Source organism: Vidua chalybeata, chromosome 1, assembly GCF_026979565.1.
Source record: "Vidua chalybeata isolate OUT-0048 chromosome 1, bVidCha1 merged haplotype, whole genome shotgun sequence".
Taxonomy (NCBI): Eukaryota; Metazoa; Chordata; class Aves; order Passeriformes; family Viduidae; genus Vidua; species Vidua chalybeata.
Window position 1 is genome coordinate 20,590,788 of NC_071530.1, and position 14,257 is coordinate 20,605,044.

The window sequence follows — 14,257 nt, forward strand, 5'->3', positions numbered from 1 at the left end:
ACCACTTCCCATGAAGGTGACCTTGGACTCTGTGCCCATAAAAAAACAGCACTAAGGCTCTTTCCATGTTTAAACTGGGCACTGACCAGGGAAGGTGTCAAAAGATCAAGTAAGTTAGAATTATATTAAGATTCTCCTTCAAAATGTCAAGGACATTTACAGACATTGGTATTGTCATTGTAACAGAATTATGTTCTATGTCTTGTCTTATCTCCTAAGGGCCCATGGCATTTTGTTCCTGCACATCTGGCTTCACTGGAAGTGGATATGGGCCGAACGGGTGCTCTCCTCTCAGTGATATCTGTCAGCTGCAAAACCCTTGTGCAAATGGGCAGTGCTTGGTAAGTGCTGGGCTCCTCACACGTAATGACAACATTGTGTAGTTACAATCGGCCAGGGAGACTTGGTGAGACTGAAGCCTGAGTGCAGACACACTACTGGGAATGAGGCAAAGTCAGTGGGGATTGCAAGATCAAAGGATATACCTGAGGAAAGCAAAGTGAATTTCAGGGCACACAAACCATTTCTTTGTGTGTGAAGTAGAGGTAGCAATCTTGGCACTAATGGCCTGAGAAATGTATTTGGTAGCCCATGCTAGCCGATGGAATGCTCGTACTGATGGGACAGGACTGTTCTTGGTGGCACAAGAAAGTAATTTACCACCCTGGATCATGGAGGAATTACCCATGATAACAGAACCAGTACCTCTGCTGACCTTCAGAGTGTTAATATCCAGCAGAGTTAGTTATGAGTTCCTAGTGTGATCTTGTGAGAGCACTCCTGGAGTCTCAGGCTGTTTATATGAACGTGGCAATGATGTTTCAAAGGAATTGGTTTCACTGATGGTAACCAAGTCTTTTGGACTCAAACTGATTGGTGGTATGAATTCATTCTCATTCACAGTCAACATTTAGTTTGTCCTCATGGGCCCTGTGAAAGGTTTTTTGTCTTCCTTAGTGAGGCGTGCTGTGCCCTGGGAAGTCTGTGCTGCAGAGCTGGGGATTTTGTTGTGGAGGATGTTTATGATGGTGATTTTGCCAAAATATTCACAAATGCTAAATTTTTTGTTCCGATAGAGTCTTTTCCCATTTATCCCCATTAGGCTGCAGATATTCTCCTTTTGGTTGTCCCTGGAGGAACAGGGAAAATGAGACATAAGATATGGATTTGGCAGTGTTAGGTTAACAACTGGATTTGATGATCTTATGGGTTTCCTCCAAGCTGAATGTTTCTATGATTCCGTGGTGTATTACCTGTTGCTTTTTCCACTTTCTGTGTGAAATGTAATGGTCTTCTCACTTACACCCCACTCCTCCTCAGCATTCCTTGCTCTCTATTCTGTAGGTATCTACTGTGTCTTCACTCATATTTGAAGATATTTATAGGGCCTGTTGTGCCCAGATCTTATATACTTTTTCTGACTATTTAGCTCATTTTAGTCAATCTATTAAAAGATATGACATCTTTCCCTAAATATATCCTAACATAAAACAGTGGGCAATCATGGCTACAAATTAATACCTGAAGATAATAACACAGATATTTAAGTAATGGGAATACAAAAGCATGTAATAAAATAGAGAAACAGCAGAGCTGTATTTGGCCAGCATAATGACAGAGGAAATATAATTTCAATTAAGTATCAGGCAATGCAGATAAGAAAACACTTTCTAAAATAACATTCAGAGCCCTAAATACACATAAAACCCCACTTCCATCATACTAAAAATCTCTTTGGGACACAGAGGACATGAATAGGTAATGGAAAAGCAAATAGAGAATGCAATACACTGATTGTATGCCATCAAAGATGGGATTGTAGTCTGTACCTGGGACCATGTTCTGCTTCACCTTTAAAGATTGTGTCTATAAAACAAGAGATATAAGGTAAGAGAAGATATGAAATTAAAACAGTTACAGATATGGAAAGACTTAATTATATGGAGAAGTAGTACAGGTTGCAACAATGGAAATGGAAAAGAGACATATAGAATAAGGAATAAAGCTGAAAAGGTGTTGAAATTGTTCCCCTTTAACATTCCTTGGGATGAAAACAGAAGTTAACAGCCCACATAACTGCAGCACAGACTTCCTGGAGAAAGGTCTTGAGAGAAATTACTTATAAACCAGTTATCTTGCCTTGCTATTTATAAGGTTCAGTTAATATGATTGACTTGATTCTAGCATGATCAAACAGTTTTCTGAATGGCTAAAAGGGTACAGATTTTGATTTTTAAGAAAGTAATTTGAAAGAGCCTTGCTAAGAAATAACTTAATAGAAAAACCCGAAGAGATAGATAATCTAATTAGGTTTTATGTTTATTTTGGTATTCACCAGTGACCACCGAGGCCAGAAAAATCCAAAGTTTTTATTTCTTTATTCCAATATTTCCTCATAAAATAAGTGTAAACATCAGTTTTTCTGGTGACTCGGTTGATTTCTTTAAGTATTCATGCTTATATTTATTTGATGTGTTTATATCTGCAGGCAATGATCTCTGGCTATTTCTGCCTGTGTAATGCAGGCTGGACAGGCCCTAATTGTACAGAGAACATTGATGAATGCATCAGCAACCCGTGTCAGAATGGGGGGACCTGCACTGATGGGGTCAATGGCTACTCCTGCGAGTGCACCAGCGCCTGGACAGGACCACAGTGCCAGACTGCCCAGCAAGGTACAGCCAGAACCTCCTCCCCCTCCTTCCCTCCTGGGAAATGGCACAGCGGGCTTCAGCAAGTAGATGCTCGATGCATGGCATTAACATGTGAATAAGAACTGAGTTATGATGTGAAAAACAGCCCTGTGTTTGGTGCATTAGAGGTCCCAACCCAAATTCCCTCCAAGTCAGAGTTTTCCATGAGCTTTGTTTATAGCTGTTTTGTTTAGCAGTAGGAACACAACAGTGAAGTTGATCTGCAGGCCCACTGGCCTTGGCTAGATGCCAGACATCCTGAAATCAGATCTCTGTTCCCGGGAAAGTTGTCTGGAAAGCTGGTTGGGAAAGAGGATCCAGTATAAGGAGAACAAAAGAATATATTGACGTTTCTCTTTTGTGCATATTATTTCATCCGTTATGAAGCTGAAAGGTCCTGATGTTCTTAGTCAAGAGGAAAAGCCAGAAAAGGTTTTCAAACAGAAATGTAATGAAAGAAATGTTAGGCATGAAAATGGGGGACTCTCAGTTTCATACTGATTGCAAGGTTTTCCCTTTTCCTCCTAATATAGTTTCTTCTGTTTGTTTAAGAACTTTTTTTCTCATTAATTTTAATTAAACAAGGTCAGGATAGCATTCCAGGGAGTCCAGTGTCCCTGTGACAACAGTGGCTCATTTTTACTGTTGATTGCTAAGAAGAAAGCAAATTACATTTTAATGTAATACAGTATGTAAAACTGATCCCCTGTGAAATCCACTCTATTTTAGAACTATTTTAGGCTTTTTTTTTTTATTTTCCTGAAGTATCTAACTAGTAATGTTTTATTATGATTAATTATTAATATTTTATTATTAAGTCCACAGGGGAAAAAATTATTTTTAGCCATTCATAATGAAGGGATAGAAACCCAATTACTTATGCAGTAAGGAATCATAGTGTACCACCTGTTCTTTTAGTTTTTAATCAAGGAAAAAATGATGTATATTCTGACATGATCATTTTGAATTGGGTTGAAAAAAGGTGAGATGTTTTAGACAGACATTTCAAATAAAATTACATTCTTTTTACCACTTCTTGAAACAAAACAGTTTGGTGAGAGTTGGCTATTTCTTTAGAATCAGTTCAATGTTAAACTGAAGGTGCTTGGTGCACACTGTAGCTATATGTGCATTGTATTTTGCTGCTATACAGGCATATTTGTCTGTAGCTGTTTGGGGTTCCCAGTTCTTAGTTCCCATGCATTGAATGATTCAATGAGAGAAGAGACCATGGTATATGATGAGAGGGATTATCAGGCCCAGAAATTTGACCAAAAAGGATAAACAGAACCATACAACTTCCTGAGGACAACGTCTATGATGTACCACTTCTGAGAAAGACAATTTTACATCATCTTAACTTCAAAATGTAAAATGTTATTTCATTGAAGTGGAAAATTTAGAGATTCAATCTGGAGGTATCCTTTTGGAAGCAAAGCAATTTATGGACACCATCATGAGACAGAATCAATATCTTTTGGCAGTATCCACATGTTCCAACTTATACTCTGTTCTTTTTCCAAGAACTATTTTTCTTTGGGGGAATTTGTGCTTTTTTCCACTTGAGAGGAAGTCCTAAACATCCTTTTATAGAGGTATTTTTCAACATTGTTTTAAATGTTTAAGAAGAAAAAGATATGCAAAAAAGAAGTTAGGTTTTGGTTTAGTCTGTAGAGTAATAGCACAAAATTTGTTTCATTTTCTCTCTCTTTTTGCAGTTTGTGGAGGATACCTCTCAGGCTTGAGGGGGACTTTCAGTTACCCTAACAACCCAAACAGCCAGTGGTACAGCAGTGAGGTCAGCTGTGCTTGGGTTATTCAAACTACTCCCAACAAGGTAAAATAGAGTTCAGGTTAAAGAAACCCTCAGTAGGGTAGTAGGATCCCTCAGCTTATCAGAGCAAACATGACTGTCTTCATGCTACATGTGTTCCCATGCTGTGATCCAATGCCCTCAGAATAAATAGTTTTTCAAAAGAATAAATTTTAGATCCTTACAAACCTTCAGGCTCCTTAGCCTAAGGATTTGCGTGGGTTAGATTTTCCAATCTTTTTCTAAGCAGCTGAGGGTTATAGTTTATTAACCTACTCCAGCCACAATGCTCTACATTGCTTTAGAATGTGATCTATGAATAAATGCATGAGAAAAGCTCTGCTCTGATGGGCTCCACAGGTGGTTCCTGAGCTAAGTGAGTTGGTCAGAGCCTGATGCTGACAACACCAAGGCTGTGGCTTTGATCCCTACGTGGCCAACTCTTCATTTATGACTTTGACTCGATGATCCTTCTGGGTCCCTTCCAGCTCAGACTATTCTGTGATTCTGTGACCCCAAAACAATTTCATGTTTCTGATCTCTGACTGCAGAAATGTCGAATGCTTAATTCGTATTGTCAATGGCTTTGTGTAATAACAGCGTCTGATTTTTTTTTAAGGATTAATTTTTAACTGTTGCACACTAATGTATATTCTGATTCTGATCTGCAACTAACAATTCCACTTATATTATAAATAACAACTACAAAATATGCTACTCCATGATTTAGCATTAAATTTCTTACTTGGGATCTAAATATTTGATGTATTTTTGACATTTTGTGGAATGAATTAAGTCATTTTATAAACCAATGCTTAACAGTGGTTTATACAGCATTACATATATATATATATATATATATATATATGTATGTATGTGACATGTCCTCAGCCTTAAGCCTGGGACCTTCTACTGTCTTCAGCAGAGTATATTACAGCACATCAGTGAAGAATCTGAACAAAGTTAAAGCTGTGCATGTCACTTAGTATCCAGAATAGGCTTTAGAGACACTGATTTTATATGGGGGAAACAAGAGCGTTGAATCTTTTAACTCCCATTACCATACTTTCAACCATAGCAAGGGTGAAAAATGCTACTTATCTGATGAAAAAAACTGCCTAGGGAAACCCAGAATAAGGTATTTTATGCTGTGTTTCAAGCTTTACACACGGCTTGAAATTTACACATATATATCTTTTGCACATGCAGGCAAATGGTCTCAATTATTAGTTTATAGAAATAATGCTCTCTCCAGAAAACTTCACTGACTAAATTATCTGTCTGTCTACCTTCTCTCTTTCCTTTTGACCCTTAAAATTCTTTAATATTCTTTTCTGTCCTGGAACATTTCAAGAAAAGACATAAAAGCTCATAGATTTTCGCAGTTGCATGAATACATATATCTGCTCTATAAAGTTTCTACATAGATAGTATCTCAGCAGATGGAGAAAAGAGATTTCTTGTTTTCTTGCTTCTATTAGATTCTACGTGTTACTTTCCCATTTTTCCAACTGGAGACAAGTAATCAGTGTAACTCTGAATTCCTTCAAATCCATGATGGACCTTCAGCATCAATGCACATGCTAGGAAAATACTGTGGCTTCCCAGGTCCTACAGAGCTTCTCAGTTCCCATAACTCTCTGTATTTTTGGTTATACTCAAACCACACCATTACTGGAGGTTTTACTGTTCATTGGGAATCTCAGGATCCTGGTAAGTAGATGAAATGCAAAGCATTTTCAAGGCTTTGGAGTAAAATGGATTACTTATTTCCTTTGATTAGGAAACATTAGGAACAGAAGGACAGTATTTTTCAAGGGAGTGGGGCTGAAATGTAGACATATATATCACTTGAAGATACTTTCAAACTCTAGCTCTAGGCCTCTGCATGAATAGCTTTCTGCTCTTTTTTTAAGGCTGCCTTACACCTCCTGTGAGGAATCCCCCAAAGAGCATGTGTTTATGGGGATGCCATTCATTTAGTCAGTTCTCTTTTATCACAGAAGTATCTGGTACTCCGAGCAAGCAAGTTAATGGTCTGTTTTGCCACTGACAATTTACAACAGCCTAAATGTTCCTGACATGCTAGATTATAGGGAACTGGATTGTAAAGTATCTGTGAGGTTTTTGGTATGATTTATTGTGCATTTCTGCCTGAATTCTTGGTAATGCTAATTGGGTGATTGCTCCAGATTGTGTGGCAATGCATTTCCAGAGATAAACTTCAAATCATCACACATAACATTAAGGTCACTTCAGTGGTCTGTGTATTATCTAGAAACAAAATAGAGCATTGGGTTGTGTCTTGAATGAACCATACAGTAAAAAAAATGTCATTTCCTTATTTCTAGAAATATTTATTGAAATGCTTTGAATATGATTTTTGGTGGGGTTTTTCTTTCAATTGTCATTATGAGATCGATAATTACTAATTGACAAATACAAGTACTGAAAAGTCAAAACAGATATTTTGGAGGAAAAAATAGCACTAACAAAATTAAAAAAAAAAAAAAAAACCAAAGAGAGCAGTACAGATGAGAGATTAAACTAGCTATTCCTGAGGTATGACACATGATGTACCCCTCCCATTCCCAAGTGTTGCACTGATGTTATTTTATTACAGCTATATAAAACAGCCTTACCTGTAATTAAATTTTCCTTTTTCTTTTTTTTTTAATGGAACTAGTCTTTTGATAGGATTAAAAATGGAGACTATTTACAAAGTGCAGAAATTCAGATTAATTTTGTAAATCCAATGCAAACATAGTGCTTCTGATTATTCTTCTTAAGGTATGTTTATCATAACTGGGTAAGAATATTTGGAGTTCTCCTTTTAAAATTGCAGAATTAACTGCAAAATTTAAAGAAAGAAGAAACTTGCTGGTCTGTTTTGCTTGGTCTTTGTTTTTTAATTTATTCTGACCCCAAAGTGGTAGCTAGTTTTGACACTACAGGACAATTCATCTTCTGACCTGACATGTGGTGATAAATACTCTGTTGTTCCATGTCTCTTTCTATTAGAATGTGGTGGTGAGCTGACAGGTACTTATGGCTCGATAAGCTCTCCAGGATATCCTGGTAACTATCCTGTAAACAGAAATTGTTTCTGGACCATCTCAACCAGTCCTGGCCTCCTCATCACATTTGCTTTTGGCACACTGAGCCTGGAACACCATGACAACTGCAATTATGACTATTTAGAGGTAAAGTGTAATTGTGAATTATGACAACATTTTGTGCATATGTTATTATAAAACACAATATTTCAAAACTTTTTTATGTACAGCAGGGGACTACTTGAAAATTTAATCCTAGGTTGAAATGCTCCTTTTTATTTACATATTCCAGCCATCCATACACAATCAGAGACAATAGGACAGAAAGGGGATGAGAACCAGCTTCACTGAAGTCGGTAGAAGTCCTGTGACAAAAAGGATGGGATTCAGGCCAAATACTTGATGGGAAGCTTTCACTTTCGTACAAAGTTCAGTCTCCAAACTCCTTGTCAAATGTCAACCCACAGAGAGTTCATGATCCTTTGGGAAACTATTCAGGAAAAGATATCTAAGACTGATAGATTCATATCGTAGCTCACACAGCCATCCACAACTTGACGTATGAGCTTAGGGCTTTTTGTCGAGTGTGACCTAATGCTTACAGAATTTGCCAATACCTTTTCATGGAAATGAGAAGCCAGTTTGGAATAGCATGTTGTGTGCAATGCAGAGCATGATTTCAAGAAAACAGTTCAACAGTAGATCTCCTGATACTTTTTTTCCCTTTCACAAAACCCTTGATAACTCCTGGCAGCAGCATCACAGCTATGCTGGTGGATCTGTTTCTTGGTTCCTCTGTGTTTGGAGGACACTTCCTATGAGCTTTCCCTCCACCCACCATCCATAATACTTCTGGGGCCTCAGAGATAGCTTAAGGAGTGTTGGAACTGTTCACAACTGGCACATATATGATAATCCTAAATGTTGATCTATCATTGTGTCTAGATTCGAGATGGTCTTCTTCCACAAGACCCTGTCCTTGGTAAATACTGTAGCACTGGATCTCCACCCCCACTCCAAACCACTGGTCCATATGCATTTATTCACTTTCACTCTGATGACTCAGTTACTGATAAAGGCTTCCATATTGTGTATACAACATCTCCTGGTAAGTAAAATACTCAGGATTAAAGGTTGGTCTGTGACATTCTCAAGATAGAGATAACACATGGATGAATGTAATTAACACTTGTTCTTTAATAATATAGTAATTCTTTTTTATTTGCAGACATTGTACAGAGGCGGCTTCAAAAGGAGTTACTGTTCTTATTAATATCTCTTTCTTTTTTTTTTTTCTTAATATAGCAGATCCAAGTTGTGGAGGAAACTTCACAGAGAGTGAAGGGGTTATCACATCTCCTTTCTGGCCTAACCCTTATATCAACAACCAACAATGTGTTTACATTATCCGACAGCCAGAGGATGAAAAAATATTCCTCAACTTCACCCATATGGAGCTGGAGAGTCATAATGGTTGTTCAGCAAATTATATAGAGGTGATTCCCTTAATCAGTTGAGATGAAAGTTTGACTGCATGTGTGTACAAGAGCATGTACTTCTGTCCCAAGGGCCACTGCAGAAATAGGTGTTAATCAAACAACTAAGTATATGAATTTACTAGGGTCCAAAAGTTACAGGGGCTGAAAGAGCAGGATGGTGATTTGGATGAAGCAAAGATAAGAGAATGAGAAAATCTGTCTAGCTTAACACCAATTCTTAATAGTCTGTACATGATTAAGGGGGAGTTTGAACATTTGGTAAATTAATGTCAACTGCAAGAAAAAAAAATTAATGCCATAGCTGCTATGCAGCATTTTCTGGAGTCAAAGTGTTATATGGAAGATTTTGATCTGACACTAAAAGGAAACACCATATAAATATTTATACACACATTCCCAGGGAAGTGGTTGAATTACCATTTGTGGAGGTATTTACAAGAAATGTAGAAGTAGCACTTAGGGACATGATTTAGTGGTGGGCTTGGCCAAGCTCAGTTTGCAGTTGGATTCTAAGATTTAGAGGTCCTTTCCAACCTTAATGATTCTATGATTCTATATACATATGTAAAGCTGGGAGTTTATTGTTGCCATAACTGAAATCTTACAAGTCAAAATCAAGAATTGTTCTTAGTCTAAATCTAACTAGCAAAGAAAACAAAATGGCACAGTTGGAATGTTTCTATATGGAAAATGTAATAGTAATGCATTACTAATGTCAGTACTTAGTGCAATCCACTAGAGGTGACTTTTTCTTTTACTCCTAGCTCTCTCTTCATTGGTTTGCAATGTTGTGTTACATACAAATTTACAGCTGTAGGGTGCCTTTTAAGTACATGAGATATCATGTGTTCATTTTCTTTGTTATCCCTAAGCCCAGTTTTGTCCAGCTGCCGGTCTGCACCCCTGGAGCTGGCCGCAGGTGAGGTGTGGTGCAGCGCTGTGCAGGCCAGGGGCAGCGCCTGTCCCAGCACCCTGGCCAGGGAGCAGGGCAGCCCTGGGCCATGGGCACCTGCTGGGCTGGGCATGCACAGAGGCAGGCCAGGATGTGAGCCACCCAGGGGAACCTGGCTCAGCAGAGCCCGTGGCCAGGCAGGGCAGCGCTGTCGGGAGACGGAGACTGACCGGGCGTCAGGTTTGCTGGGGCAGGGACTGACAGCCCTGCAGGGCTGACATGGCTCCTGAACAGTGGCAGGTGCAGGGCTCTGGAGGAGGCAAGGCTGGCCCCAGTGAGTCGTGGTGGTGCCCTCAGAGCCTGACAAGCTCGCGGTGTTGATGGCCAGTGCCCCTTCTCCTATCACAGCATCCCTGTTCTCTGCGTCGTGCCCGATTCACCATGTCTCAAGGCCTCTGCTGCCGTACCCTGCCTGTATTTCTCTGTACAGTCACAAACACCTCATCCCACGTGGGATGGCTGCTGGGTACTGCTGCCTGTATATAACTGTGCCTGTGTGGTGCAGAGCTAAACAGAAGGAAAACAAGCTGGGCACAGTCAGTGGTTGATTTGTGAAGGCACTGCCGCAGTTGAAGCAAGCAGGAGTCATCCCTGCAGCCCCAGAGCAGGGTCCAGCACTGCCAGCCATGCAGCTGAGTGGCAGCCCAGGTTTGGTTTTGTATTTAATCTCTTCTTGACCAGTGAGGAACAGGTCCCTGTGAGCTCTATGCTGTTGGTCTATTTTTAAAAGATGTTATTGTGTTGTCATCGTTCCCTTCTCTCCTCCTGTAATTCAAAGACCTAGGTTGGAATGAAGTGTAATTAGTCTCTGAAATGAGAGGGGAAGTGTGTTTAATGAAAACAGACAGCTTTTGTTTGTTTGGCCTGCTACTCCTCTTGCCTAATTGCTGGCAAAACAACAGCTAAATTCACAGCAGCCACAAAAACAAAACCATTTCTGTTGAACACCATCGGTTTGTATTAGTTCAGCAAGGCATTTACCTCACTGTTTGCTGATCAGTCACAAGCCCTTCAGTTTCCATGTGCTTCTGCTCTCCTCTTCTTCCTGCCCTCTCTGTGGCTCAGCCCAGAGCAGAGAAATCAGACCAACATTTTCTGGCTGGGACAGTCAGTAAAACCAAAGTACTGTGCTCTGTTATTAAGGTCTGATTTTTTCATGTGTGCTTTTGTAAAATACTCTCCCACTGGTTCATCTAGGGAGATAACTTTTGGGTGTTTAAGTTACTTTAAAAGTCACTCTCCAACAACTCTTTTGTCACTTTGGAAAGGTGCAGATCATTCCATTCCCTGGCTATATCAGGAAATCTCTAGACTTTCCACAGGGACCAGACACAGCTCACAGCACTTGCTCAGGGAGGGATGTTTAGTTTCTTACTAAGGAAGGCATCTGCAATAAGAAAATAGAGACAATAAAACTTATTTGAGAAAGGCTGACATGATGATGCAGAGGTAAGTTGCTAGCCAAGGCAGCCCCTTTTACATGCTGTCCTTCTAACTGGCAAAAGGAGACATTATGCACATACATGGCTTAGAGAACCTGTTATTTTTATCACTACTCACTGGACTATATAAACAAAAAATGTAAGGAGAATCAGCTCAAGAAAAACTTGTGAACTCCTGTGAATTACCACTCTGAAAGTTTTCACTGCTTTCCAAAGATTTACTAAATATATTGGCACAAATTCTGATGTCAGCTGCTCTGCTGTAAATCTAGAATAATTCTGACACCTTAAATTCAAATTCCAGACAATTTGGAAATATTTGTTACTCAGAAAGCCATCTCACCAGTTTGAGACTGCAAAGCTGGGCAAGCAGGCCAGCCGCTGCCTGTTCACCAGGGCACTTGTGAGGGTTCCTTACCTTCTCTCCCAGCTGTGGATGAATACAGCTGAGGAAGAAATAATTGGTGATGAGAGGTGACCTGAAAGCTGGATGTCCCTGGTTTGCCAGTGAATTCACTGTAATGATTTTTTTGGCTTTGACAGCATGTAGATGCATTTAAAAGCAATTCCATCTACATGAACTACCACCACTTTTACAGCAGAAAAATGGCATTTTGTTTTTGGGAGAATCTTTGGGACAAAAATTGCATTTTTTTGCTTGGGCAGAGAGCAGAGGACCCATCTTTTGGACAACAGGTTGTTGTTGCCCACTTGAAATGAGACGGGCACCTCAGAGATATACCAGGGCTCTGCCTGGATCCCTGGATGTAGCTATTCTTACTCATGGACTATGGACTCAGGGTCTGAATTTTGAGGTACAAATAAGTCTTTCCCATCTACTGCCCTTGATAATCAGGATATATAATCAACTTTAGGGAAAATATATAAGATGTATTTCTCCTTTGATTAGCAAATTGATTGAGGTCAGTAGAAAGGCAGGGCAGAAGATAAAAGCCGGATTCCCTGATGTAGCCTCATTGCCATTATACTGCATTGAACTGTTCAGCTAAAAGAGTGAAAATATGTCAGTGTGCCTCTTTACTGCTTTAGGGACTCAGAGTTGCATCTCCTGTTAGTGAGCTGTCTGCCTGCATCCATGTATGGGTGTGATGTGACAGATGCTTGTTCTGGAGAAGTTCCATACAAAAATTACTGGAAACTTCATGACCAGAGCAAGACAATCAAAAATGCCATTTTCTCTCCCCAGCAGATTTTAGTCCTGGCAAAAATTTGACAGCTGTCACTGGTGAGCACCCTACCTGTCTCTTTCATACTAAAGGTGTCACTTTTGGAAACATAGGCCCAAATAGTCCTAAAACCTTGGTTCATAGAGAAGAGAATCCTAATGTCCTGTGACAGCAGCATGTGTTAGTGTCTTCTGTGCTGATCATCTGATTGCTCCTTTGAGCTCTTGTAAGTCCTGTGCTTGTGCCAGTTACAGTGGCACACTCATAAATATGTAAAACAGCTACTCTTTTGTTATGTAGCAGCTCTTGGGAGATTATAGTTTTATCTGGATATCACATCCCAGTGCTTTTATGATCTAACACTTTCCTTTCCTCTTTTTGATGACTAGGTTCGAGATGGTGACAGTGAGGTGTCTCCTCTTATTAGAAAAATCTGTCATAATACACTCATGTCTGCAATCACTTCTACCAGCAATAGTCTCTGGATCAAATTCAAGTCTGATGCTTCTGTGCAGAGAACTAGCTTCAGGGCCATTTATCAAGTTGGTAAGTGGAACTGGTCATTTGCACAGTGAACTTACTGTAATTTGGACACTTTCAGTCATTTCCATGATATATTATTCATATAATAGGTTAAACACAAACTTCAAAAGAAAGGAAAGAACAGAACAGAGTAAATTTATTTATTTAAAAAGCTATTTGCAGTAGGTTTGCTGTAGGCACTTCTAGCATGCTTGGAAACATGCTGTTTGTTGCTTCTGATCCTGAGATTACCTCAGATGGTTAGAGCATGGTGCTAAAACAGCAAGGTTGTGGGTTTGATACTCATATGGGCCATTCATTTAAGAGTTGGACTGGATAATCCTTGTGGGTCCCTTCCAACACAGAATATTCTGTGATGTGATATTAATGATTCTGTGATATTACTTTCATTTTGCCTATCTTTAAGTTCTTAACCACCAACAAGCCTATCTGTGTCTGTGAAACAAATGAGTCAAATACATTAATTTCATGGGCACAATTTGGTCTTCTGTACAAGCATGTTTATGCTATACCTATAGCATTTTTTTCTTTTAAATATGTTCACTTGTGTGATCTGTAGTAGCTGCTTTAATAAGATAGTCTAGGGTTGGTTTTCTTCTAATTTCATGGTGTTACTTGATCACACATCATCATTATGATACATTCCCTGAAATCATCCATCACAAGTACTGATCCTTGGCGTCTCTTGGCAGCCTGTGGAGGCTCCTTGTCTGGAACAGGCACAATCCATTCACCTTACTACCCCAGGATGTCTCCTCACCCAAAGACCTGTGAATGGATCATCTCCCAGCCAGCTACCAAAGTAGTGATTCTCAACTTCACTGACTTTGACATTCGAAATACAACCACTTGTGATTCAGACTACATTGAGGTAAAGAGCAATACACATGCACCATGAATAGTAGATATGTATCTGCAAGTTCCTTCTAATACTCATCTCCACCAAAGTGGAAATTCTTGACATGCAAGCCCTTCTTCCAGCACTCACAAAAGCTTTTCCAGGTTCATAATGGGATCCCAAAGCTTTTCTTGGTTCTTCAAAGATGTTATGACTGTTTTGATAATCAAAGAC

General features: G+C 39.5%; 1 protein-coding gene across 1 annotated transcript in view; it reads left to right on the plus strand.

Annotated features, from left to right (window-relative positions):
- Window positions 1-14,257, plus strand: part of CUBN (cubilin) — a 142,348-nt gene that overhangs the window by 11,599 nt on the left and 116,492 nt on the right. The window contains exons 11-19 of the mRNA XM_053963040.1: window positions 220-341; window positions 2,489-2,675; window positions 4,412-4,530; window positions 5,988-6,219; window positions 7,528-7,709; window positions 8,508-8,670; window positions 8,868-9,058; window positions 13,032-13,188; window positions 13,878-14,056. Coding sequence (XP_053819015.1) covers window positions 220-341; window positions 2,489-2,675; window positions 4,412-4,530; window positions 5,988-6,219; window positions 7,528-7,709; window positions 8,508-8,670; window positions 8,868-9,058; window positions 13,032-13,188; window positions 13,878-14,056 — 1,532 coding nt within the window. The remainder of the gene's footprint in view (window positions 1-219; window positions 342-2,488; window positions 2,676-4,411; window positions 4,531-5,987; window positions 6,220-7,527; window positions 7,710-8,507; window positions 8,671-8,867; window positions 9,059-13,031; window positions 13,189-13,877; window positions 14,057-14,257) is intronic.